The sequence below is a fragment of the Hippichthys cyanospilos genome, chromosome 18 (genome assembly GCF_059441005.1).
Source record: "Hippichthys cyanospilos isolate Australia breed blue-spotted pipefish chromosome 18, RoL_Hcya_1.0, whole genome shotgun sequence".
Classification (NCBI taxonomy): domain Eukaryota; kingdom Metazoa; phylum Chordata; class Actinopteri; order Syngnathiformes; family Syngnathidae; genus Hippichthys; species Hippichthys cyanospilos.
Genome location: NC_142386.1, coordinates 4,971,497 through 4,999,372, shown reverse-complemented (window position 1 = coordinate 4,999,372; position 27,876 = coordinate 4,971,497). Strand labels below are relative to the sequence as shown.

General features: G+C 40.1%; 1 protein-coding gene across 4 annotated transcripts; it reads right to left on the bottom strand.

The window, feature by feature from the left end:
- Positions 1–176: 176 nt before the first annotated feature.
- Positions 177–27,323, bottom strand: aff4 (ALF transcription elongation factor 4). 4 transcript variants are annotated; one of them, XM_088440518.1, is made up of 21 exons: positions 27,062–27,323; positions 15,395–15,524; positions 11,343–12,113; positions 10,672–10,710; positions 10,434–10,520; positions 10,130–10,157; positions 9,805–9,868; positions 9,601–9,693; positions 9,336–9,480; positions 7,772–8,513; positions 7,531–7,682; positions 7,360–7,445; positions 6,267–6,501; positions 5,976–6,073; positions 5,710–5,773; positions 5,482–5,618; positions 5,329–5,400; positions 4,809–4,902; positions 4,642–4,685; positions 4,332–4,549; positions 177–3,358 (listed from the first exon to the last, which is right to left on the bottom strand). In XM_088440518.1, the coding sequence occupies exons 2-21, from the start codon at positions 15,518–15,520 to the stop codon at positions 3,231–3,233; spliced, it is 3,423 nt and encodes a 1,140-aa protein (XP_088296644.1). In that variant the 5' UTR covers positions 15,521–15,524; positions 27,062–27,323; the 3' UTR covers positions 177–3,230. The 4 variants fall into 4 exon arrangements, with proteins under 4 accessions (XP_088296644.1, XP_088296643.1, XP_088296645.1 ...); XM_088440517.1 differs by lacking the exon at positions 27,062–27,323 and adding an exon at positions 19,687–19,885; XM_088440519.1 differs by lacking the exons at positions 15,395–15,524; positions 27,062–27,323 and adding an exon at positions 14,149–14,250.
- Between the last annotated feature and the right edge of the window lie 553 nt (positions 27,324–27,876).

The window sequence follows — 27,876 nt, the reverse complement described above, 5'->3', positions numbered from 1 at the left end:
CAGGGAAGTGCAATGTGGATTGAAAAGCGCCAGCTAATCATTCCTAAGAGGCTCTATGCAGCGCAAAGCCAAGTAAACGACTTCGCATGCGTCTTTTGTTTGGGCTATCTTGTTTCTTAACAGGTCAGCTAAAAGTTCCGATCGTTGTTGAATGAACAAGTTAAAGAAAACATAGACATATTCATATATATTTTATTTTCAATACGACAAAATACAAAGAATATTCAGGACAGACTCTCATTAGTCACACAATTAATACTCACTTCACAAGAATGCTCTTTGAGTTACATGACCTAAAGTTTGAAGCTCAAACTTCGCAAGTACCTTTAAATTGTATTGCATCCATCATATAATAGCATCTATTTCAATCTTAAAAACTAAGCCAATTTAGACTATGGTACATAGCGTAGGCTGCTCATTGAGGCTTTTAAAAGTATACAAGAGACTGTATAAACTGCTACAGCTTTTGAGAAACATTTTTCTTAAAAGACTCGCGATCAATTATTCATAAAAAGGGTAGGAAATACTCTCAGACTGACGGAAGACTGTACATCTGATCCCCTGTTGGATGGACAATGACAAATTACAGAAGACAAAATTGATGACACGATGGCGTAGAGAAGCACATAGTAGACTAGAGCAGAGTTGGGAAATCTGCTATTTAACCTGAACCACCGTGCAATTTTTAAAAAATAATATTTCAGCTATCGTTTTCGCTGAAATTTTGTGAATTGGACTCCCCGCCTATGGAGCTTGAAAGAGACTTTGGGTGTCGTCTGTACCGATCCAAAGACAAAAAAAAAAAAGTCAGGTAAAAGAAGCAGGAAAAAATGTGCATAAAAGTATTTCACCAATATATTTACAGCAATATTCAATTTCAATAAAAATGTCCTGCTGTTGTAGAAACTCATCCTTAGAGGAAAAAAAAAGCATATGTACACTTTATACATTTAAATAGAAACATGCAAATGTTAACATCTTCCTATTGAGGAAAAAAAAAACATACCCTGGATTCATTAATATTAATTACTACTTACAATGAAATCTCATGAACAATCATGCCCCTCCCCCTCCCCTAGAGACATTTACATCTTCCTTTTGAAATCAACTGTTATGAGTGAGAAAAGGGGGGCGAAAAATAAATTAAAAAAAAAAAAAGGTTACTTACAAAGTTTCAATGTATACATTTGTACTTACAAAGTGTACCAGTGTATAAACACATAGGCTGGCCAGGCGATCCAGAAGGCGGGAAAAAAAAAAAAAAAAACTCTGGATTTTCTTACGAGAAAAAGTGGCCTCCAGCTTTAGGTACAGAATGGCACGAACCATCTGTTTTTTTTTTTTTGTTTTTTTGCGTGTTTTTAAATAAAATATTTACATGTACTAAAACCAGTATACTACATTGCAAAAAAAGGCAATGGACATTTTTTTCAGATTTAAAAAGCCGGTGCATTAATTAAAAAAAATATTAACACAAGAAAAAAAGTAAAATCCTGCATAGATTTTAAAATAATTCTTTTTTTTTTACTTTTTCAAGTGTTGAGGGAAAACAAAACAGTCTGGCCACAAAGCCGTTGTAGGATGACATTAGAGGATGTGAAAGAGGGGTTAAAAAAGCTACTCTGAAGTTGAAAATGATCTGAAAAGCACAACTAGACGGAAATTCTTTTTTCCTCGCCTAATCACACCGCTCGTTTCCATTCAGCTGTGCAGTTCTGATGTCCAATAATTTGCTTTTTGGAGGTAGCAGCAGATGCGGACGCTGCCCGTGTCGTAATGTTCAAACCACAAGAAATTTTAACAACAGATGCTGAAATTGTCAGTACTGTATATATATTGTTGAATAGATTATATTCTTAAGACCCTGACATGGAGATTTGCTGGTGAAAATATTCTAAACTCGTTTTCTCTAAAATGATCTAATTTCACTTATTGGTCCAAATATTATTTGTTTACTATTTTTGTTATTGTATTTTGTTCGGTGATGTTTACCTGATTTTTTTTAATGAGGCTTTTATTTGCATTTGCAGACATGAATTTCTACTTTTGCTGACAGTTTCTACTTTTACCTTAACAAGCTCACCTACAATGATTTTAATTCAAAACAATTCCACATTCTTGGCATTCTATTGCATACCTGTCAAGTAATTTTAAAATCCATGTATTAGAAAGACATAATCCTCCTCTGCAGTATATATATATATAAAATCTATTTAAAATATAATTTCTGCATTACACTTTGAATGTAACACTGCTTCTCTCCTTGCTTTTAAATGTCAGCTCGGGTTCCCATCGGGGTGCGCGTTTGATAAACGTTTGTGTCAATAACTGCATTGTATTTGTGAACTCCACTTCAAACACTCCCTGCTGTGACTCATAAAAATACACTCTGGGCAAACAACACTGTATGGAAGTGACTTTCCTCAAGGATATTTCTCAAGAGCTACAGAAGCACAAAAACAATTTGATGGGTAGAGCCACTGACTTCCCTGGCTTCAAATGACGCTAAATTGCTACTGGGACCACTTTAAGAAGACTGGGAATCTAAAAAAGCCGTTTACATAAAACCAAATAAGGTTTTACACAATTCAATAAATGAAATTATATATTTTTTTAAATGCAATGCTAAAATGTGCACATTAGCCCTTCCTTGAGATCTAATCAAGTGGCTACACAGGGAAGCTCAAAAACTTAAAAAACAAATGTAGCAATGTTGCCAAAATGTTTTAAAAAGATGAGGGGGGGGGTGTGTATGAAGAGAGGGGACTGCTTGTTTTCCTGCAGCTCACGTCGAAGGCACAAAAATAATAAAGAGAAAACCTTCATTTCAAATTTTTAAAGCACCTTTGGTGTTTCGTGCGAGGTACTTTGGTGGGGGAAAATGATTTAAAAAAAAAAAAAATCCATAAATAAATAAACTACCGAGCGCGTCAGGGACAAATGGATAAGAAAAACAAGTTTCATCTATTTGTTAAGATGCAGATACTGTGTGCGGAAAAACATGCTGTGTTGCTTCTAATTTGCTCAGTTTTTGACAAGCTGGTGCAGAATTAAAAAAAAAAAAAAAAAAAGGATGCACACACATACACTCGGAGATATGCTTGACAAGTTCCTCGTCACGTGCATGTGTGTGATCAGAGGCGGACTGTGTGCGCGTCGCTGAGGTGTGTCTGTGTGTGGGTGAGAGAGCAGCGTGCAGGGACGGGGTGGTGCTAAAAAGTCAGTCTTCGCTAGGGAACCAGCTTGGCATCCAGTCTGAGCCAATGCAGGCCTTGCCGGGTGTAACGCACCAGGTCGGTCATGCTGCTGGTGTTGAAAATGAGAGGACCCATCACTTTGTCCAACTCCTGGAAGAAATCTGAGGAAAACAGGAAGAGACGAGACCACGCTAAGGCAAAACTGGAAGCAAAAGCATTAGGATTGAGTGGAGACTTCCTTTTTTTTAACCTAACCTGTTATAATTGCTGAAAAATGTAATATAAAACATTTGCTCTGGCGCCACCTTGTGGCATTTTGATCCCAAGAACTTACTTTAAAGTAAGGCGAGGCGCTTTATTAAACTTTATAACAACATGTTATGACAGAAAAATATACTATTAATGATAGTAATACTTATTAACATCTTCATATACAATGGTGTATTTTAGAACAATACATAAAAACTACTACCATCCAGCTAAACAATATTTTGATTAATGTTGTGTTTAATACAAATTGAGGAGCAATATTCCTCTGTGCTCATACAACATCTAATGGGCCAGTCATTTTGCCTCTTACTCTTGACTGAAAATGACATTGCAGTTTCTCAGGTAATGACCAATCAAGGCTCACCTTGATTTGGTCATGTGATGTTTGCAAACTGAGCTGTAATGGGTTCTTACCTGAGCTCTGAGCAACTTAGATGACCCTTTGAGTCAACAACAAGTTGTAAAACCGCCACGCCGTGAAATGGACGAGCGTGCTTTGCCGATTTATTCATAGTCCACAAACACAATATTTATCAGAATATTGCCTTTGACTAGTAGTGCAAAATTGTAAATATTTACATTATTTACTTCACTCTTCATTTCAACAGAGGCCACTTTCACACAATTTCCTTTGACATCGAATACTGCTGTTGTAAACCTTGCAAATGAAATTGAACCATGCCTAGGAAACGTCCAGCGTACAAATAAATGATCATAGCATATATTAAACATTCACCCAATTGCAGGATTATAGTCGCCTATTTTCGGAAATATAGCGCGGTCCGGCTCGACTCATCACACCGGTACCCTACACCTTAGCACGGCCGCTCATTAAAAAAAAAGGAAAAAGGAGTAATGGCTTACCTTTCTGCTCCTTGGCCAGCTGCTCCGCCTGGTCCCATACCTCCGTGGCGTACAGGAAATTGGAGGTGACCTGCACATAGCTGGCGGCCATCTGGTGGATGCGCTGAGGTATGGTCACGGACGAACTGGCGCTGCTGCTGCTGCTGACTGACGAGTAGCCACCCGCCGTGCCCGGCGACAGTTTTGGGGACACCGGTGAAGGCATGCCTGCTGCCTTGCTGCACGTGAAGACGAAAAAGACACAGCGTTTAGGTCCAATGTACCAACTGTCCGCTGTAAATGTATTTTTGGAATTTGCAGGAAGACTTACTTCCCCATTCCAGGAGAGGGAGCCTGGGTGTTACTCAGAGAGTTCTTGACAAGGGAGGAGGAAAAAAAACAGGAAGGTACATTCAGAGGATTTACTGTAAACATTAGCCTACGAGGGTTTGAAGTGGCAAGTGAAACAAGAGTTGACACTGTAGGGACTCCAAGTACCTTTAATTGCTCTGTAAGTGTTTTGGAGTATTTAAGAGCGCTGTCTTTCCTCAGCTTGAATAACCGCAAGTGGAGCAGAGATTGACATCGTAGGCTGGGAAAAAAAAAGGGGCAATGGTCAGTATTACAAACGAAGCGACGCACAATATTTTAAACTAAAATGAATCTTTAAGGGGATGTCATATGGAAAATCGACTGCTTAATTGTTCAAAAACAGATAGTCCCTGCCTACCCATCAAGTGTGAAATTAGGTAACTCTCTAAGCCTTGCTGCTCTTCTGTTATGTAAAATAGCATTATAGCACCAAAATACAAGAATTAAAATAGCACCATTATTACAGGAGAGTGGGGCTAATTTACAAAATAAGCAATGTTTCTCTGCCTTAAGTATTAATCAACAATACAAAAAATGTAAAAAACAAGGATGAAAAAATCATAAAAAATAAGAAAAGAGATGTCTCCAAAACTTTGACCATGAAATTTCGTTTGGAGGAAACATGAATTTTCGTCAGAATACTCACCAAAGAACAGCTACCCGCTTATCCGCTGGAGTCGCATCAGGGGCCATGTAGCTTTTTAACTTCATTGTGTACCTGAGTGACAAGTTAAAACACAAATTAGCTCATAGAGCAAAGGCTTTGACGCAAACATAAAAATGTTGTCTTTGGCCTTACTTGATCAGTTCTACTGTTTCAGCATACATGGGAAAAGGAGACTTGGCCTCCTGAGCGCTCTTTTCGAGGGCGTTGCCGCACTCGATAAAAGACACCACGGCGTCTAGGTAGTAAATGGCCTTCTCAAAACGGTCCAGCTAAATAGACATGAAACAAAATTGTAAGCTCAAGCATGCAGTTACACATAGCTGCTTGCTTCTTGGACTGTTTTTTTTTTGGGACTCTCACCAATGCGTCAGCATTATGTTTAAGCTTCTTGGCCTCCTGTAAGTAATGATCTGCTGAATGGGCTCTAAAACGAAAAAGTACACGAAACGACACATTTAATACCTCTAAGTCTTGCCTGTGTCAATAATTTTCAAAACAGTAAGTACCTAAACATTTAGATAAGATAGTGTTTGTGTACAGTAGTATAAGAACAATTGAGTCCGACAATCATTCTGCTTTGTGTTTCTGATGCTAGTAACATCCAACTCCCGCCTGAAGCGTCTCACCTGTCCTCGAAGGGGAGCTTGGATCTTTGAGACTTGGAGCCATCAGTGGAGAGCGGTAGCACGGCCAGCTGGTTATCGCAGCCTTTTGAGGGTTTCTCCTGTGGGAGGCAGCAAATGAAAGAGGACAGCGTGTTAGTGGAAAGGGGCCCAATGTTTGAAGCGATGGATAAAATGGGAGAAGGATGAGTGTACGAAGGATAATGAGGGTTGTAAAGCTATTCGTTACACAAATATTGTTAACCATTTGTTATTCGAATCTCCTCAAGAGTATCCACTATGATTTCTACGCACCTTGCCATCTCGAGTGCTGCGTCCCTTGTCCTCGCCTTTTCTGTGCTTGGAGGTAGAGGTGCTCTTTGTACTGTGGCCTCCTTCCTTACCGCTACCTGCTCCGCTGGACAGCGACGTTGACGACTGACTGACCGTCCTCTTACGGCTTGGATGCTCTGCTTTTGGCGTTCGCTGGAGGCCCGCCATGGACGGAGAGGGCACCGGATCCTCCTTCTTTTCCGAAGACCTCTTTGACCTGTAGAGATGTAAAATGTCAAAAGCGATAAGCCCCAATGAATCTAAATGGCTATGACATGATAATATTCAAGCCTTTTAAGGCAATATCCACTAATTTTGAGATTCACTAAATAAGACTATTCAGCAAATTGATTTGCCAATCAGTGCTTTCATTTGTATGTAGCCTTTCTAAGACTAAAATGGCAGAATGAAGGATTACCTGTCATTTATTAAGGTTGGGGAATTCTTTTGTAATTTAGCATTTAAAGGAATCACAGACACCTTGTTAAAAGAAAATATGAAAACTAAACAGATGTAAACTTTCTGACCCATCTTAAGTCAATTTAGAAGCAGTTGAAATAGTGCAAAACTATCCAAGAACTGTGATCGGTGACAGAGGACTGACAAATACATTACACAAATTATATGATGCACTTTTTGGTAAGAAGAGATGTACATTTATTTCCATACTGAAAACATCTATTATTACTGAGTTTTAATATAATCAGCTGGCGTCATCATAACATTTATGTGATTTTCTCCAGTTGCTGGTAACAATCAACTGACGTTTGCTTTCTAGCTCGTCCCGTTACATTGAATATTGTAAGCAAGAGTAAGGCCGATATTAAAATGCACATCCGCATGTTAAAACTCATCTTATGTGGCTGCCGTCTGTCTCCTTCGAATTGCGTTGAAAAAAAAGTCTAATTTTTAAGTTACCCTTTATAGGACGCACCCATACATCCATACATTTGGCCTTCAATTTTAGGGGAAAAAGTGTGTCTTATATTTGGTGAATTACGGTAATTGCGGGAACCCCTTTAAGAGTGAAGTATGGCATAAAATGTTTACAGTAGCTTCCGTTCAAAACACTTACTCTTTACTGCTGCTTTTATGATGCGATTGAGATTTTTCATCCAGCTTGCATCGTTTATTGTCTGGCTTGGTTCCCTCATCGTCATTCTAGAAAACCATAAAAAAAGATTACTTGAGATGAGATAAGAAAACAATGAAAGAGAACTCGAGTACAATAGTCGAGAGTCCCAACCTTGTGCTTCCTCTTGGCCTTGCTTGAGCTCTTTTCGGAGCTTTGCTTGCTGAAGTCTTTACTGTCTCTGTCTTGGGAGTCGTCTCGCTCCACTTTTATCTCTGCGGGATCTTTGTATGGCCGTCCAGGGATCCTCGATAGCAAGCTGAGATCTAGAAAAGAAAGGAACGATTTAATTCACTTAAAGGACATGGTGGGAGTTGAGGAGTCTTTCAATGGGTCTTAATACATTTCAACAGACCTATTTTCACAATCAAAACTTGGGGAGGTTGCCTGGAGGTATAGCGCTCATCGGGGTCGCTAAGTGGAGACAGCAACTCTTTTTCCTCCATTGGTGAGAACACACACACGGGCGTCCTGATGCTTTCAGTATATTTGGGCGTCTGCGAGGATGACGGGATGCTGTCGTTTCCCTCAGAGTCCGACGACGAGGAGTCTGTGTCAACAAACTCACGAGACTTCTCACGAGTCGACTTGGAACTGGTTTTGCTCTTGCGCTTGTCGGCTGCGACGGTGGCCGCGCTAGGCCGCGGAGAGGATTTGGGTTCCTTTTTGATGCTGGGCTTGCGGGAACCCTTGGTGGCCGCTTTCGGTCGATGAGGGGGGATTTCGGGCGCCGGCTCGCTTTCCACCCTCAGGCCTCCTTTGGGCTCCTCCACCACCGGGGGCTTTTCAGACTTTTTCGGCTGTTTTTTCCCCTCGGGCCTGCGGTTCCCCGTGCTACTCTCACTCTGCGCTGGAGATTTCTGCCGACCACGGCCACTCTCGCCGCCCTTTTGTGCCGCCCGAAGATCCCTACTTGGAGCTGGTGCAGAGGAATCTTTCGAGCCCCCTCCCTGGCTACTATAGCCGCGCCCTGAGCTGTTATCTCTGCCCTCTTTTTTGCTCTTGGTTTGAACATTGTTGTTATCCAGCGGTGATGGGGGGGCTGCTTTCTTGAACCAGTTGTCCAGCTGCCACTTGTTGGCCATTGGTTGTTCTGGCTGTGGAATACAAGGAATACATCAACATGAACCACTTGAGTGTTTCTGTGCACAAGCGACTCCACTTCTGCGCATGTTCAGTGAAACTTGGAAGACTAGGTTTGCACTGACGATAGCATTCAAGTTGAAACATTTACAAAATGTAAGTGGCATGGTTCACACACAACATTATAAAGGGAACAAAATGCATGATATTTGAGATACTCTATCCTCAGATCGGACGTGCGGCAGCTCTAAATATTGATAAAAATGTGATATGCATAAGATATGTACTAATTTGACTGCAGCAAATCCAAGGCTTTTTGTGATTCATGCAGCATAAATTGCTTGCAAAAAAAGTGCACAGGACCTAATTGGGGCAATTAGATACTTAGTTGTTTCTTTTTTTCAATAAAACAATTTCTTATTTCAGATTTTCTGTCATAATTAAAAAAATAAGCAATTACAAAAACAAATAAGCAGTATCACATGAGCGCCAAACTTTTTGAAGTTGATTCAGTTTTGTAAAAGCAGATGTTTGCAAATGCTTTATTTTGTTTAAACATAAGATAATGAGCTTTCTCCCACAAAGGAGAACAAAATTAATTGAAAAAAAATAAAAACAAGAGTAAAAAAAAATCTGAGAATCATAGCCACTATTGTTTGCTAGAGTCAAAGGATTTGGACAATTGTAGGATAAACGCTGTCTCTAAATGATTACTTAATGATTAAAACAAGTTCAAATTCACGAGTTGAGAGAATTCAGATTTCAGAAGAGAACTGTATTATAAATTAAGGCCCCCTTGTATTAATATTTAATTTATGTGTGGGCTCTGTTGTTACCTCGGGAGAAGCAGGCCGCAGGGGCTCGTTGGCCTCGCTGTCACTTGTGCTGCTCTCGCTCTCACTGTCTGAACCTGAGCTGCTTTCCGAGCCACTGTGGCTACTAGAATCGTCTCTTGACTGCTCGGCTCCTTCACTGTTATGGCTGACAAGAGGTTAGGGGGAAAAAAAAGTTCAAATTATGCTTTATTGTGTGTTTAATGTGCGAGCCAAGGTCAGATGTTAAATGAATCACAAAATGAAACAGCTTTATAGAAGCTCTAACCTTGCCGATGTGTTTCTTGAGGCATTCTTGGCAGAGTCCTGTTCTCCATCGCTGTCCTCGCTGCTGCTGAGCTTGAGGTCATCTTCCAGCATACTAATGAACAAGAACAATACGATTTAATAGGTGTCACGTTAAAGTGCAGCGTGAATACACGCGTAGGTCAAAATGAGAATGGAGGAGAGGGAACAAAGTTGAAGTACATACGTTGGCTGGTCATCACACGTTTTTGACTGGTTGCTGCTTGAGCTTTTGGAAGAACTGCCTCGCTCTGTAGAGGACATATAGCCTTGTATATAAGTAAGGTATGGATAGGTTTGGTCACTCTAAAGTGTGCTATTATTAAAATTCTATTTGTATTGGATTCTACTCATTCCACTCCATTACACAACATACAAAACAAGCACTATCAATTTTGGAGACATGGAGACAGATACTTGTAGAATTTTTGCCAAGGGGCAGCATGCATCACCCCTCTGATAATTGTGCTCAAAGTGAAGGGAATGTGAATAATTTGTGTGTTATTACTCACTCTGTCCACTTGAGAATGAATGAGAATCCTGAAGGTGGAAAAAAAACATTCCGAATTACTGTTATGACCTTTTAAGTTAGCCATCAATATGTTTCCATTATTCTGTGTAATCAGAGAACATTCACTAAATAGCCAAGGATCTCAAACGCGGTTTATAACAGAAACGTGTTTGCTACAGAGCAGCCAATGCTTTCCTGCGCTTGTGTTTTTGAAACAAAACAGACTCAAAGCATAAAAATGATTCAACCGTATAAAAGTTAATTGAGACACATTGAATAAAAGTCAGCTGCTGGGCAATGCCTACCTTGGTGGGGAACGGAAACTTGGAGGGCTCTGTCTTGCAGGGGGTGTGGATTGCTGTCAATGGAGGGGGCCAGGACTGAGTCATTTCCTGACAGAAAGAAAACACACGCACGTACAGAGAGGGAAAAATGTGCAAATGAGCCATATGGTGTGTGTGTGTGTGTGTACAATGTGAAACTATTCTCTTTGACAAGATTGTAGGTTTGTTCTCTCCAACAAAATAACTTTTACATACATACCTTTAGGATCTCATCAACACAGTTAGAATCCCCAGAGCCCTAAAAGTAGAAACAATACCTTCATAAACAGGATCAAACATTTACTTGTTTTAACACATAACAACAACAACAAGTTAAAACCAGTTAAACAGGTGAACTTTCATTTTTAGAACAGAGTCTTTTTGAGGCCACATGTCCACAAAGTGGGGAAATTCCAAAATCCACAGAACATTTTCAGAAACGTTCCATCATAGCAAGGTTAGCTTGCAGGTGCTGCAAATTGTAATAAAAAAAACAACAACAACTGATAACTGCTCCCAAAAATGGATTATAAACAAGATCTTGCTGCTTGAATCAAATTCCACGAATGCAACATTAATCAAAATGCAATGTTAAAACTAGTTCGGGTACAGAATATATGGTAAAGAAAAGTTTTCATTGGGCTTTCCTCACATGCCTCAGAAAGTGCTGCTGTAAAAGTAAGCAACGGCGTTCTGATGGGCTCAGCGGCTATTTAATATAAGAGTGAGGGGTAATGGAAAACAATACTCAAAATTACTAGTATTACTACTGATGGGGAAATTGGGATTAATTTGAGGGATTATTTGAAGTGGAAGTATATCTTGACGAACTACGGTATGCTGTCTATTAGAGGAAACGCATTATTCTTGTGACTATCAGTCAAGCCATACCTCTACAGGCTGCGAGGGGATCTTGAGTTTGGTGAGCGAAGCCTTGCCATTGGACTTCATCTCCCCCATAGTGCTGCTGTGCGACTGTCCACTGTAGCTTTCCGCTTGCGAGCTCTTTGCTTCTCCCGTCTCCTGGCCATCCATAGGCCTAACATAGGCCGTGGGCTTCTGGAGCATGGATCCTGGTTTCGACATGAGCGAAGGAGGGAAAGCCTGACTCGAGTGCTGTCCGCTGGGGAAGGAGGTGTGAACTCGCGAGGGCGAGTCCCAGTTGGCTTCTCGGTCTCGCGGGGACTTGGACCGGTAGCGCTCCTTGCTGTGATGCTGCTCAGCGGCTAAGGAGCTTCGTGAATGGCTGTTGCCGCTAGAGGAACTAAGCGAGCCCTTTGCTGGACTTGACGTGTGTGACTTGGAGTGCTCTGAGCCGCTGCTGTGTTTACTTGACTTCTTTTCACTGTGTCTTTGACTGCCGCTGCTGCTGCCGCCCCTCTGGCTACTGTGCCCCCCTTGAAGTCCAGAGCGTTTTTGAGACTGGGACGAGGAGGCAGCTGAGGCAGGGCCGACGGGAGTCCACTTACTGCTCTGACTGCTGCCACCTCCTCGCTGGTTCTCGCTGAACAAAGGCGCGCCGGATTTCTCCTCGGAGGAGGACGAGCTGTTTGAGGGTTTGGCGCTAAGCTTCGGAAGTGCTTCGCCGATTGGTTCTTTCATCTCGTCGTAATTGCCCAACATGCTCTGAATACGGCTGGACAGTTTATCTTCTTTGCTGGACTGGAGTAAGAGATAAAGTGAGGGAAGAAATAGGGAAGAGGACAGGGCGAAGATTGAGACAAGAATATTACAGTCATTATGGAACTTCATCCTTTCCCTTATTCACAGTCAGACCAGTAACAAATCGATATTTGACAGCTATAGTCATCAATGGCAATGCATGTGTTCATTTGTGATACAAATATAGGTTAAAATAAAAGAAAAAAGTCTGTGGTTTGGGTTTTGTGGGACAGCACACCACACTTAATGCATCAGTTGGACTGAGACACACCGACAAATAACAACAGCCGAACAAGAGGCTCCTGTAATTACTTGAGATCAATTCAAGGAGACACAAAAAAAGTGTACAGATACAATGGAAATGGTGGATTGGCTTTCAAAACGCATTCAGTCGTCATTCAGTTTTTGATGACGCAGCGGAAGCAACAGAGGGAGATGTTTCGTGCAACATTCACACCATTATTGGGCCAAACAATTTTAGGTATTAGTTTGAATTGCAAACTAAGAAGAATTTCAGTAAAATTGTCAAATCTAAAGTGTACTGCAGTCACAGTAGGTATGTTCAGCGAGACTGGACTGACACACTGTGAGCACAGATGCGAGTGTATTGATCAAAACCAGATGTAAAAGCTTCCACTGTGGCCAAAGGTTACTGCCAACCGGCTAAGAGCTAGCATGTCACCGTTTAGAGGGAGTATCTAGTTTCACATCCAGCTTCAGACCACAATTTCGTTAGACAGATTTACACCAAGGAATCACAAGCTGCTATTTGAGGCAGGAAATCACTTGCTTGGTCATAACATTTCCTTGACTACCCCCTGCTAGCATTGCTTTGGGAGAGGAGCAATTAAGATTTCTTCAGGGCCTTTAAACATATTTTCAACAGGTTTTAGGCAGGGTGGAGAGTATAGGTATGTGACAAACCATGACTGGGTCATTTTCAGTATTTTAAGTAGGGCAGTTGTCAAGTGATTTAATGTTTGATAATGAGTTAAGACCTTTGTGTTTGCTGAAATTTCCATGATCATCAAGGCTAGGAATATAGAATGTGTTTAGTATCGCGTGTATTGCCTCTAAACTTATTAGTTAATGTCAGTGTGTGTATAATTATTAGTTAATGTCAGTGTGTGAATAATAGTCTATGAACTGAGAAGATTCGAGTGAAGTGCTGATTGTATTTGCCTGAAGAGGAAAACACTATTGGAACGTCATCTACAGTATGAGAGGGAAGGTTCCTTTGAGGAAATGCATATTCAAGGAGTTTGATATTTTATATTTTAACAATAAGATTACAAATTATTCCTAAATGTCCAGTGCTCCGTCATTGTCTTCTAAGTTCAATTTTATTCCAATGATCTGCTCTTGTAAATCTGAAAGGCCTCAGATGCAGTGGTGTGCACACATGGTCTTTAAATGCACCGCGGCGCACTTCCACTTAGTGGAGCATGACAGGGGGGGAAGAAAAAAAATTCATGCAGCAGAGCTTACGTAAGAAGCAGATGAGCAGGAGACGAGAGATACAGCCCGTAAAGAAAGAAAACAAATCCCCAGTCTTAAACATTGAGCTTATCACATGTCAATTTGTGTTTTAGCATGACACTGAGGTCTCACAAGCGAAGGCTAAAGACATCAACGCCTGCAATGTTTCTCCCCTTTCACTTTCTGAAGGGCTAAAACACTAGGCTGTCACTCACCTCCGGTCGCCTTTTACATTCCTGACCGTTGCCCCAACGACTCGCTCGAGCTCTGGGGGGGGGAAGAGCTACTTAGCTCCACACAAATCCGGTTAGTGGCAAAGATTAGATCAATGCGGGAAGCGCAAATCTTCTTTAGGTTCGTACTGCCCCGGCCGGACGGAGCAGACCGGCCTACATCTATGGCTCATTTGAGTATATCTACACGAGGATGTCATGGGATGGGGATGCGTGTTGTCGTTTCATGCGACAATTTTAACACATTCCAACTAAACTGGAGTGTTAAGTCCAACGAATGTTTTGTATTGGAAGCTGAAAGTCTGGCAGGAAGTGTAACATACCATCTCTTGTGTTTAGCCCCCCTTCTGGGCACCCTGCAGGTTTTCAATCGAACTCAAGGTGTGAGCTCTTTTGGGAATGCACTGAAACCCCTCCCATGGGACAACAGCTCCAGTTCCATGTATAAAATACTCCAAGAAGCGTGATTCCCTCAGCCATGTTTTGGAATTCCATTTACGAAAATACGAGATGTATTTTGTTTTTGTTGTTTGTGAGCAAAAGGTTAGTGTAGCCATAGCCACGCATCCATTGCTTGCTAAATATTCCTGAAACTACGGACTACATTGTATTAATGGTCAGCCATTTCCAGGTTTGATCATGCCAGTGTTGCGCCAGATTATTTTGACTTGTTGATTATGGGCTTCGGGAGGGATTATGCCTGGGGTGGAGCCTTATTCCTCTTATCACAAATCATACTTTGATGTCTTTAAACCTGTTCAGTGCATCATGGCTTTTATTATATTACACAATTTAGAAAATTTCAAGAAAAAAAAGAATGGGATAAGACAAGTGCTTGTGGAACAAAGCTGTATCTACTCCATAAAATACCAGACGTGATAATGCTAATTATTGTTATCCTTATTTTGAACATTGAGAAGTTAAACAATAAATAAATGAGAAGGCATAATGCCCTTTTAAATTTCATTGCTTGGTTGCGTTACATTGACTTCTTTGCGAAACATTGTATGTCTTTTTTTGTAAAATTTTATACAGATGCACGTTTTCATTACTGATACAAAACTCTAGCAGAGGATCATGAGACAAAACAAATGATGTCACATGGCAGATTTTCTAGAATTGCCGAGAGATACAACTACAAACTTGTCCTCAATATGGTCACAAAAGAGCTGGGACCTAACCTGGCTGACTTTGGTTAAGAGGGAGGTTAAAAACTGGAATGGAAACAACCAATTACATGGCACATATGTGACAACCGTTTACATTTATATTCACAACTATGTATAATTGAATATTTTCCATGAACATTAAGTGCAGTTCCAGGAATGTAAAAAAAAAATCCAGATGACCAATGTATTAAACACGCAGCAGAAGAAAAAAAAACTCACAAGCCTGTGCTAAATTTATGATTTTTTGGGGCCTTTTAATTACAAGGAGTGTCAATCATGTCATGTCAGAGAAACTTGTTGAAATGTGTTCCACTAAATGGAACGTGGATGACAAAGAATATTGGAACTATATTTACTACTGCTGTGAACAGGTTTGTGAGCGTTAATAAATGGGGCTTACCACTTTGTAAGGCTCGGGGAAAAGGGGGGAATTTGCTGTAAACGCCTCTCCTCCTCCCTGCTGGATTTCTTGATTTCTCCTTTCTCTTTCTTTCATTCGGAGCACATTCCGGTCCTCACGGTTCATGTTGCTGGAAGCACAAACAAGTCAAGTCAGCATATGATCACGCATGTTAGAAATCTTTGAAGCAACAGTTCGACAGTGAATGATCATTCCGTTCAGGCGCCAATATCCACTTCCGGCGGCAGCCATATAAAGGACAGTTGGCTAATGCAACACACGCATTAGCAGCAGCGAGAATCGCAGTGGAGAAAGTAGAGTCTTTAATAGGCTTATGCTCGTCTAGACATTGCAGTAGCCTACATTGACTGCAAACAAGCCACTTGACTAGATGCTCAGGGCCAGTTTGTAAACTACCGAAAGCTACTTGAGGCCATTTTGAAATACTAAATGGAAAAATCAATGTTGGCTATTGCTGGATGTTTAGGTACCTATGAAGAGTAGTTTTGATGTCTCCTTGAGCAAACTAAGTGAATGCCCAACTAAGTTTAAGTTAACAAAGAATTTGCCCATTTGTTGTAATGGTACCAATGACTACCCAAGATTTGAGTACTGTACTTGTATTGGTAGCCATTTGAAAAGTAGTATCAAATCACTATACTGATTCCTTTTTTTTAAGATACATGGCATTTATGGAGTTCGCATGCAGTCCCCATGCTCACGTGGCTCTTCTCTGGGCACTCTGGTCTCCTCTCATGTTCCACAAACATGCATGGTAGATGTATTGGACACTCCAAATTGCCCTGAGTTTGATGCTTGTTTGTCTCTGTGTGCCCTGCAGCTGGCTGGCAACCAGTTCATGGTGCTACTGCACGAAGACGGCTGAGATAGGCACCAGTAAGCCAGCAAGCCTAGTGAGGATAAGCGGCTGTAGGAAATGGATAGATGAATGGATTTGAAATTTATCAGCATCTTGGAACTTTGGTGGTATCAATGTAAAACAAATTTTCCTTAGGTAAACAAAAAGAGGGTGATAAAATCAGAATGGAGTTTAATTAGTGCCAAGTCCTTAAGAGCATAGTGCTGTCACAAACCGATTGTCCAATCTTTTTTTTGGTTGAAGATCCAAGTGAGTAGAGTTAAAAACACACTTAAAAAAAAAAAAAAAATCCTTTGCCAAGAAATCATACCGACAGGAGTGACAACAAACATGTCACGAGCTTCTGACCATAGAGTGGGTAATCCAAACAGAAGGGAAGTAGGGGCTTACTAAAATGTGTTTGCAGTGCTTGCACATGTCAATTTGCGGTAGCGAGAAGTCAAGGAGCTGTTACAAGCACAATCTTCATCCACTAGCTTGTCCAGCAGTGTGCCTTGAAACAAAAGACAAGCGCAACGTCAAGCAAGGCGTGTCACCTCTCAGTTTTAATCCTCGACGGCTTGAGCTCAGCCAAGAGCAACAAAAATTTGACATCTGTTAACAGAGAGCGCTTGGGCGACCAGCTCCCCATTATTCACGCAGCATGCCGGGATTACTTGGATTGCTGTTGTCGAGAAGATATGAAGCAGATGGGTTTCAAGCCATTTTTAGGAGAGGAAGTCAAAAGTAGCCAACACTAAACATGGCAAAAAAGAAATTAACTTGACTTTCAAATTAATCAGACAAATGTCCAGTGACAAAGAAAATATTGACTTCCTTTGTGCTCATCCATAAAATTCTTGATTTCACAACTGAATACATTTAACGGGGCATTTTGCGTCAGGAACCACACAAAATGAGTCATTTATGTATGTTGGCACACAGATTTACTCTCAACAAATAGTCATCATAAAAAAAGCCCATCACAACCACTGGGATATGTTTGACACACCCAATTAGTGGCCATTTTATTGATGTGAATAAATGGATGTTATTTTGTAAACCCGCAAATGCACATAATCAACATACCTCGTTTATCTCTTCCTATCGCTGCACTGGAAAACACTTCAATAACAACATTACCACATTTTAGTTGAAAAACCAGCTTTGAGTGACTGTTTCACTCCTTCAACACAGTAATAAAATATCTGCTGCCTTCAGTATTCTTCTAATTTGAGGTACTGGCAGTGCTTTTTTCACGTAAGACAGAGAGCAAGCACATGGTACTACTTTAAGACAGCAAAATGAGTCATGGAAGCAGAATATTTCCATGTAATTTAATGTATAATTTTGACATTACGAAATCGCTGCAACTAACAACTACCAAAAACAGTGTGTTGACTGTGTGTTCATGTTTGAACGAAACTGTGAGAAAATTTGTCACATCTTAGCATGTCAGCTCACAAAAAAAAAAAAAAAAATACTGTGACAGGTCAAGCTGCACAAACACATGGGCGATAAGAGGCAGAGCAAAATGGACAACGTGATCCAAAACTTTAAAGTCACCACCGTGAAAGAGATGAAGGCGCATGTATAGTATGAAAGAAATATGCTACTAGTACTGATGTAACAGGAAAGAAAGACCCTCCCACTTTGCTTTAAACAAAATTCCAAGGAAGAATGTAAAATATAACGCTAATGGCTTTGCTTTCAATTGCACCACTGAGGCTTCTGTAAGTACACTGATACGTCATCTAAATAAGCTTGAACAAGTCACTTTTAAGTTTAATGTGTGAACAAGGTTCTGTTAGCGTCGCACTTTATGATCAAATGCCCCATGGCAGCAATCTTTGTTAAAAATTGCTCAAATCCATTCGGCCCTCTTAACTGAGCCACTCAAAAGGTTCTTATTCGTTAATCAGGGGTAGCAACCAGTCATGCACTACTTAAGGCTATCAACATAAGAAAAAGGCGATTTGTTCGTTGATGGTTGCTCTATTAGTGTGGCACCGCATTTCTATTCAGGTAGCGAGCATGCGCGTATTTAATAAACAAGGACAGTTGCCAGAATGTGCATATGATTAAGGGTTTGAGCTTTTAAATGTTAAATTCGCAACTACGTTTAAGAATGTCTTTCCACCTATAATAAAACGGGTTTCAAATTTGGTTTCATAGATATTTTGAGCCACGTGAAAAACCAATAACAAACAACGATGAACAGCTCGTTTAAAAAATTAAAAACTTCTATAAAGGCACTTTTATCTTCCTTATCGGTTGATATTTTCTTTGTTTTATTTTTCATGTATCAAATTGTGTTCTGGTCTAATGCTCATCTGCAAAAAGTGGGGTACAGGCGCCTTGATTGTAAGGAAATAATTGTAGGAACAAGCTCATGAAATTCCAATTGTATGGGATTTTTACTTGTTTCTGTAAGAATGATCTTTGAATATCGATTATTCTCTGTATGAGACCTAAAGAACATGCAAGTCCCCCTCATATTTTACTAGAACAATTTTTTACTAAAATTATTTTATTTCTACAGCATATAGCAACTAAAGTCGTTCATTTTCGAATACAGGTCACAAAGTGTTGTCTACTCTAAATGTTATCAGTTATATCTAATCGCTGAGAAAGTGCACATTTTTCCACAATGAAATCAGTTTCAATATCACTCAGGTTTAAGTCACTTCTGGAGGAGGTGCGGTTTTGTTACTTGCATATGAAAACTGTATGGGCCAAGAAACCAAAACTCAGATAAACTCAGCCCAACTACTAGCAGTTAATTCGTGCCAGTTTGAAATAAGGATATGTGTTTGGATAAAGTCAAGGAAATTAAAACATGTTTTTTATAATCCGATTCATCGATTACTTGAGAAGGCAATCAATACAATATTAGGTAATCAAAACAATCATTAGTCGCAGCTCCATACGTTTTAGAATCAGAAAATCTATGAACTTACTGATGAGTACTTTCCGCAATGATGCATATGAGCAGTGCCCTGTGTAAACATATGCAAAATATTTGTCCATGATGCATATTACCACAAAATTATGTTTACAGCGGCAAGTAGACTGGGATAACCCTTAAGTTGTAGAAAGAAAGGTCTCGCAGAATGTCAGTTTCTATAATTACTATAGCAACTCTAGCTGATCAGCCATCAATGAAAAAATGAGAACATTTGCAAAATTTGTTGAACTGAAATTATTACATAAGTGGCCAGCTCCATTTTATTGTAATCACTCTGCAGTGTGTTGAAAAGGTCAAAGTCTGGGCAAGCTGAAAGCCAGTTCACTCTGTTCCCAAATTAATCAGCTCATCTGACGCAGGCCACCTCGCAACATAAGAGCCAAGTCGAGTCTTGTACAAAAGTAAACATTTCGTTTTTTCCTAATGAGAAAGTCAAAATTTTAATTTAAAGTCAGAGTGTCTTACCCTACGTGAAAGGCCATGGCCCAAAGCACTGAGACATTGGAAGGAGGAAGGTTCACCCACGATTCACAAGTAGTCCTGTCATGGCTTGTCAGCCCAAAAGAAGAGTGCGTCAACCTCCCTCCTTACTGAATGCTCCTTTACGCCTTCATCCGTACACGCCGTCCATAAAAAAAACAGTTTGACACCTTTCAAAGATACTTTGTATTTCCTCAAAGTGGTGACAAATTCGACTTGGGATAGAGGAGGTGACTGCTCGTCTCGGGACGTACCAAAACGGCAAACAGCGGGGGTGTTGGCATTGGACGTGAGGCTTCAGGAGCCGGCGTGGCTTTTTGTTGCCGTACGTGTGTGTGCGCGCACGCGTGTGTGTGTGTGCTTGCTGTTTTTGTAGTTACTCTTCGTGGAGAAGCAGACGGGAGGAGGGATGGTAAGGGGGTTAGGATAAGGGTTGGGCAAACAGCAGAGTATTGATGGATGAAAGAAAGGATCAACCTGCACAGATTCAGCTCATCAGAATTGACTGGTCAGAAATGAAGCGTCCATTCAAACAATACTACTATCGCAGTCGGTTTTTTTTATGAAGTGTATTTCTTTTGCCAGAAAAGTAAACATTTGAAAAGAAGTGGACATTTTTGAAGATAGCATTTCATAACGATAAGGACTTTTTAATGTGATATGAATCTCATGTGTTCTCCATGCCCTGTCAACACCACAGATCAAAATAACCAATGAAAACAGGTTTTATGACATGGGGCCACTCCTTTCCAGATACAGTAGTTACATTGTGTGCTTTTTACACAGGCTTCTTGGTAAACTGGCACGTGCTCAGTGTAACCTTTTTGTAAGCAAAATAACAACAATAAAGTGAATGTTGATGCCATTCACACGATTATTCAAAAAAGACAGTTTGGCCTGGTTGGACAATAAGTTGGTTAGTGTAGATTTTTGTTAGTACCATCAATACCGAGTAGTCTGGCATGCATATGGCACTACTTCCAGTTGTGGATGGGGATTGTATATAAAGTGAAAGACATACACACTGCATCCGCCTTGTGGAAAATGGGTTCTGTTTGGCCCCCTAAAATACGCTGCACGATCCTGGTATGTGTACTTGGCGAAACTCTGATAGGGGTAATTTTGAAATAATAGAGTTGTACTTGTTAGCTGGAGTTATAAAACAGCTTCTTTTTCCAAGCTACATTTTGGAAAAGTACCAATCTTTATTTCATCCCAAAAACAAGGGTTGGGATTTCGGACTCATCACAAGGAATTTTATCAAACAACATTCAGTACTAATGCGTGACTTGTAAGGTTGGGACATCAAAATGCAAGTCTCTTTAGCTATAAATATACCTCTCGACTCCCCCCAAAATATATCATTAAGATTTGACTAGCTGTGAGAACATTAACCCTGAAGAGAAGGAGTTGCTAAAATGGACGGTGCGCACACCTCACACTCTTGAAAGTGGAACATTCCGCCTTGTGCCATAGAAGGACATGTTATTTTACACCACAAGGCTTCTCCAGCGTGTGATGTCACTGCTCCCGGCAGGCGAGCCAACCATGGCCTTGCTTTCCGTCAACAAGCTCCCTCCCTCTCCGTGGCCCTGCCTGCAACTGTGCCTCAGCACACGTGAAGTGCTGGTGCAGCCTCTTAAAGTAACAGTGCGCCATTTCCTCCAGTAACAAACGTACAATGTTTTCATCAGCTACACTGGGCTGATGACACCAAGTGACAAATGTGTTATCATCGCAAGTCACAATGTTTTGATCTACTCCCAAAAAAAGAATACAGAACAAAGCACTTGTAGCATTTCTCTGGGAACACAGTGGTAAACAAATGGAATGTTGTTAAGAGCTTACACACTGAAGACCGGCTAAGCAAAATGTTTTACAATTTGCTTCAGGAACGCTACAGTTTCTTCGGAGTGCAAACTATTTAGCTTGACAAGTGTATAAGTTTGATGTGCCAATTAGCTCGTATTTTGGGGCCCACACTACAATCCTCTGCCAGGTTTCCTCATTTAACCTCAGAAAATTAGGCACAATGGTACCTCGACTTAGAAGTTTAGTTTGTAGCATGGTTTGTAAGTCATTTATGTCAAATAAATTTTTCCTATTGAAATTGATAGAAATTTCAATTTCATCCCAAACCAGTTCAGGGTGGTCCCCACCTACTGCCTGAAGTCAGCTGGGATTGGCACCAACCGGCAAGCTTGCGACAATGGGAGGATAAGCGTCTCTAGAAAATGAATGGATGGATGGATGGTCAGACGGATGGCATTTTAACCTATTAAAAAATGTTTTATGTACTTCTAGACAATGAAGCGACAAACTATTTGTACTTGCCACTGACTGGTAAGCAGATGACTAGTTACTTAACGTTAAATGTACAGTTGACATTGTCAAAGCTCATGACAAGGATTGTGGGCTATGTCCAAGGTAGCCCTGCGTATAATATACTCTCCTTTCTAGAATCTGTCAGGTCAAAAAAAAAGAAGCTTGCTACTAAAAATGATGATGACTGGACGGGAAACCCTTCTGACTAAAAATGACAGGAAAATCTTGTCACAACCTATTTAACTCACACTGTTAGAAAACAATACGAATTTAGTTATGATTCCTGCAGCTTTTATTCTTGGAATGACTGCAACCATCCACACAGGGCAGAACACAGCCAACCCTCCCCCCTCTATTTAAAGGTCACGCTTGGATTAAACGGTCAGTTATTTTGAGCACATCAATTATACAGTATATGCCACTTACAGCCATATAGAAAGCAGCATACATTAGATAGGGATAATATTTTAAATGTGGAAGTCTGTAATCTAGAAAGAACTAAATAAGAGCGTTCTCATAATGTGGGGTAAAAAGAACCCCAAGGAGACGCTCTTAAAAATCAAAACCGGTTATTGTGTTAATAAATACAATGAGATATACCCTAAAAATAAAACAACAATAAGCTACTTTTACAACTTAACTGACTGGGATAAGCTGTGTAGGTAGCAGTGTTAGCAGCCCTGGCACTATGCAAGCAAACCTGCTGACAGTATGCATTCCACAGGAGTGTCCGTTCAATTGCTGCGGGCCAGTCTCATATAAACAGCTGTTTGGCGAGGAGCGAGGGACAAGACCACATGCGGCCACGACAAGAAAAACTGTTTGTAAATGCAGCAAGGATACATGGCCGAAACTGATGTGATGTAATAACACTCCTCGCAAGGCGGGCCATCTTTACTGATGCCAATAAAATAAACGTCCCAACCTTTTGGCTGAAGGTATTAAGGACTGCACTGCACACTTTGTTCTTGTTATTACAAGGAGGGTGTTTTCAATGAGCAAAAAATGACTGAACTACTTACCCGCAAAGCTTTCAGGTACTTTTACATCATAATTGTCAGTCCATAAAGATCCTGAAGTTGACGTTTTAAGCTTAAGCAGAGGAATATGTCAACAGCGACATAAAAAGACAACACCACAAGAACTGTTTTTCAATTATTTTATATTTTAGGGCTAAAAGTACTTTTATCTGAATATTTTCGGGATTTCAATTGCAGCTCTTTCATTTGCATTACCGTTTTCCTAGGTTGCTTTAATATTACTGCACATAAATCACTTCAGAAGGTTAGGACTCCACTAAATATTGAATAATAATTGCTTCAATTAACAAATCAAAACAAACCATTAATTGCCTTGTGCTCTAAACAGATTACACATACTCATTGAGGCAAGGAAAGGCACTTGAAGGCACTTTGTGTCTCAGCAGGTGTTGCATTATGCGAACCAGAGGGAGCCCACAAGTGTTTACGGCTCTGATCACGTGACTGTTTTCCATCACAATAACAACTAAGGACATAAGGACATAACTTACCGTGCTGTTGAAAGTAATGTTTCAAATGTTTGATGACTATTAAGGAAAGGGCATTTGACTTAATTACCTTAGCTAGTATTCTAAATGGCATGTTGTTATGGCAACAGTGTTTAAAGAAAAATCACAAACTTGGGTCTCTTATTTGCATATCGTTTTGAGGAAATTGATGAAACCTGGGCTCTTCATGACTCTTGGCCTTGACTAACGTCATGCTGTTGCTCTTTAAATGATAAACTAGTTAAGTCTGACTCAACGCTACCTCAAGTCGTTCTCGTCGACAATCAATTCCACAAAGTAATAGCTACTTAGCCCTGCTTCTCCACAGTTGTGCACTTGGGCTTTCAACTTTTTTTTTTATTGTTAAATCCTTTTGGGTTTTACACCGAACTAACTAGTCCAGCAAAGATGTATTGAAAGAAATGTCTACTGTCAACCATACGTCACACCAGACCTCATCTGGGTATGTTTTCGCGAGATACTGTGTTAAAAGTGTACACAGTTGCACTGGGTTTATTACAAAAGGCAAAAGTGCATAAAATTTTAGCCTGTTACTACTCCAGTGCTGCAATTTTGTGAGTTGCGGGTCAGAGATGTTAAAGTACATTTCTTTATTGTAAAATTTCACATGACTCGCGGTGAATTAGATAGTACACTTATGAATGCAATATTAAAAACGCAGAATGAAACACTAGGGCTGCCCCAAGTAAAATCATGTCAGTTGCACTCCAGTTTCAAGAGGCCTTTCTCCCTCCCTACTATGACAAATGACACATTATTCCGGCAGCGCATTGTGACACGAGTGTTAGTGGAACATGACACACAGCCTCAATTATCTTCGGAACTTTTCCAAAGAACCTGCGTCACTCAAGCTTCTCCATTTTGCAAAGCTGTGTTTGCTATGAAAAGGGGAAGGGGGGGGGGCGACATGACCTTTTTATTCAACTATGTCAAAAGTAGATACGTAGTGAACCTTAGTGTCCCTATATGTATTCCCTATATTTTCCCCAATGTTGTTAGTCAGAAGGTTGTCACCCTTGCTACAAATAGAAACACACAAACATTATGGCTTACTAGTGAACCTATAAATACACCGGCACTCCACAACAAGCACTCTGGGGGAAAGAGAAAAAAAAAATCGGTATTGTTTCAATGGACATGAAGATTAGTTTATCTCTAGTTAGCAATTATTTATTTATTTACACTAAGATGCCATTTATGAACACAATTTATCAAACAAGATAAGACTGTAATAGCGCTGTGAAATCCAGTAGCCCACAAAACCTGAGCACAGTGCTGTTGTGCAAATGAATTTACTGTGTGCCATTTCTAAACTCGAAATGTCATAAGTCAGTCAAAAAACAAAACTCTCCCGCACCAGTTTTTTAAAATATCATATTTGTACAATGTCAGCTATGGTACTAAACCTGCTGCATTGCTGTGGTCTGATGAGTCTCAAATGGATTCAGCCTCCGTCAAACATGCAACACTAGACATGTGTCTCATTTTAAAGGCAAGTAGGGTTTATCCAAAAGGTAGAATAAAGGCTGCAGATGGTTACTTTTTTTTGCTTTATTTGCGCTAAGAGACATTTTGACAGCAATCTTGAGGAGTCAAAATAACCACATTGTTTGGGCTATGGTTGAAGCTGAAACAATTACTTCACCCGCAGCTTCAGTTACGTAAGCAAAACAAAAGCACTGAATGTTTGGTTGAGGGAGGAGAAAAACAGCTTGATGGCTTGGGGTTTTAATTTTACTTGCAATGTAATTTCAAAATAAATGGTAATCATTGATAAATGGTGTCATAGCATCAAAAGTCATACAACATGGCATTTAAACTGTCATCATTAGTGACATCAATTGAGAGATTTTAGGAAATACTCTTGGCCTAGTGTGTCGTATTTTTCCGGTTAAATAGTAATAGAAGCACCCTTTACAGCAGTCCACACTTATCAATCTTAAAAAGAGTTCATGAACAGACACCCAACCCCCTCCCCAAACAAACACACACCCAACCAGGATGTGTCAACTGAGATAAACAAGTTGGTCGCTCTTGTCTCTCGTTTTCTTAAGTATATATTACTTGATATAAAGGCTCAACCGTTTTGAAAAATTAATTCCTTTTTTTTTTCTCCCACCTCAATTTTAAAATGTCATATTGGATTCAAACAATTCTTCAACAATAGAAGTCTTAACCTAATTCCATTTTTTTTAATTGCATGTTCTTAACATGAGACCACTTTATAGAATTGCCGTCTATAAGCTTAATGCTAATGCCACATAGCATATATCAGCAATGGACCAGACACAAGACAGACGACAAAAAAGTAGACAGTCATTGATTCTTTATGCTTTGTAAAGGATGACTAATATAAAGTTCTATATTGAAGAGCTGAGGGGAATTGTCTGTATAGTGGCCAAGGCGCCAATACCAGAAAGAGCAGCACAATGGCCATTTAACTGATGTGGGCCACAAAAACTTTGATTATTTACAATTCAATTAGATTACATAATTATGTAATTGTTGTAGTTTTACTGTGGGATGCGATGAATATCAAAATGAGGAAATGAAAAGCAAGTCTTGCTTCTTTTACTATCCACAACTAAACTGGGGGAGGGGTCTGAACCTCCACCCATTTTCCGTGTACTGAATACTTTTTTTGTTGTTGTTTTTTTTACGTTCTTGTTGTGTTTTTGTTTTGTTTGTTTTTTTTGGGGGGGGGTCCCATGCATTTCAATAAGTGTACACATTTAGACAGGAATTTGTATTACTTGTGGACAGGTTTCAAACCTCTGCGGACTGTACAGTAAATAAACAAGTTGCGTAAATAGATTGGTCCATCTTTTATAAGAATCAGTTATTTTTTTTGTTTTTAAGAAGTTGATCGCTGATCGGCTCACAAATCTCAAACGTGTAATGCTTAATTTTATGATTACACTTTAGGAATAAAACATCTGTTTTCTTATATATGGGATCCTACATCATCTACAAAATTGCATTTAAATATTGGTAGTTAATTAAGAAATGTTTTTTGTTGTAAAATTGGCTTGAATAAATTGCATTTTAAGCTTTTGTTGTTGTTTGATTTTTTTTTAGTAGACCGTATCCCTCAAGAGGAAATCCGTGGTTAATATTGACAGTAATTTTAAAACTTACCGTTGGCAAAGTGACACAAACTATGCCCGCATCGCAAAACAGAAAAAAAAATAAAAAACAGAAACGATCGATTCGAATAACAGCAAAATTAATTTATCCCATATAGCAAATATTTCGCAGATGCTTAAGTGCTGCCTCCATACCTGCCTGCATCTTGGCATGAGCATAATGCTGGCTAGCCCCCATTCGCTGGTAGTTGGGAGGGGAGCGAAGCTAACGGCTAACAAGCTCGCAAAACATTTCACATTTCCGCAGTCACTATAACTAACACTCGCAGCAAACGCCGCAAAGCCACTGCGAACAACCAAACAATAAAACACAGAGTTTTCTCACATCCGGCATCCTTACCTCTTGTCTTCTTTTTAGGCCCAAACCATTCCAGCTATTGGAAAGCTCTTTTCTTTGTCTTTTCCACTTCCAATTACACGCAAAATGGACCCAGCAAAACGCCGTAACAGCTAAGACGGCACGGCCCAACAGACGGTCCCCATCTCTTCCTCGAATATGGCTCACATATCGGTGAAAAAATTCGTTAAAATCATTTTTCAAGACGTTTGTTCATATTATTATGGGAGGAAAGAAGTACCTCCTAAGGTAAGGGCTGCTAGCTAAGTTCAGTAGTCAGCAGGTACCACAGACAGGAATGGATGCATGGAGGACAGCGAGCTTGCGCTGCGTTCAGAGCCATAGGACTTTTCAATATCCATCGCAAAGTCTTGTAAACACAAGCGCAAATTCCCGTCAGCAGTAAAGTTCGCACTTTTTACTCGAAATAGAACTCATTTGAGCGTTCGGGTGATTTAAACGTCGAATAAGTAACATTTTATCTAGATTGTATTCAACGAGGAAGTACACTTAATAGATGCATTCTACAGAGGCGACGGCCGAGGAGCAACTCTTCCATTTGTGGATCTAATAATTCCGATTTAAAATGCAACTCATCACTGACGTCGATATCTCAAGTAATGACGTCCATTCCGAGTTTTCGTCACGATTTGTAAACTACATTTGAAGCGTGCTGCGGCAGGGTCATTTGAAATATTTCCTGCTCGTGATGATCATTAAAAAAAATGAAAAATACTTCTAGGCTTTTTACCCTTCAAACGCAACTACTACTCTGGAAACTTGTTTCGGGCAGCGTAATTTATGTGATTTCAGCACCC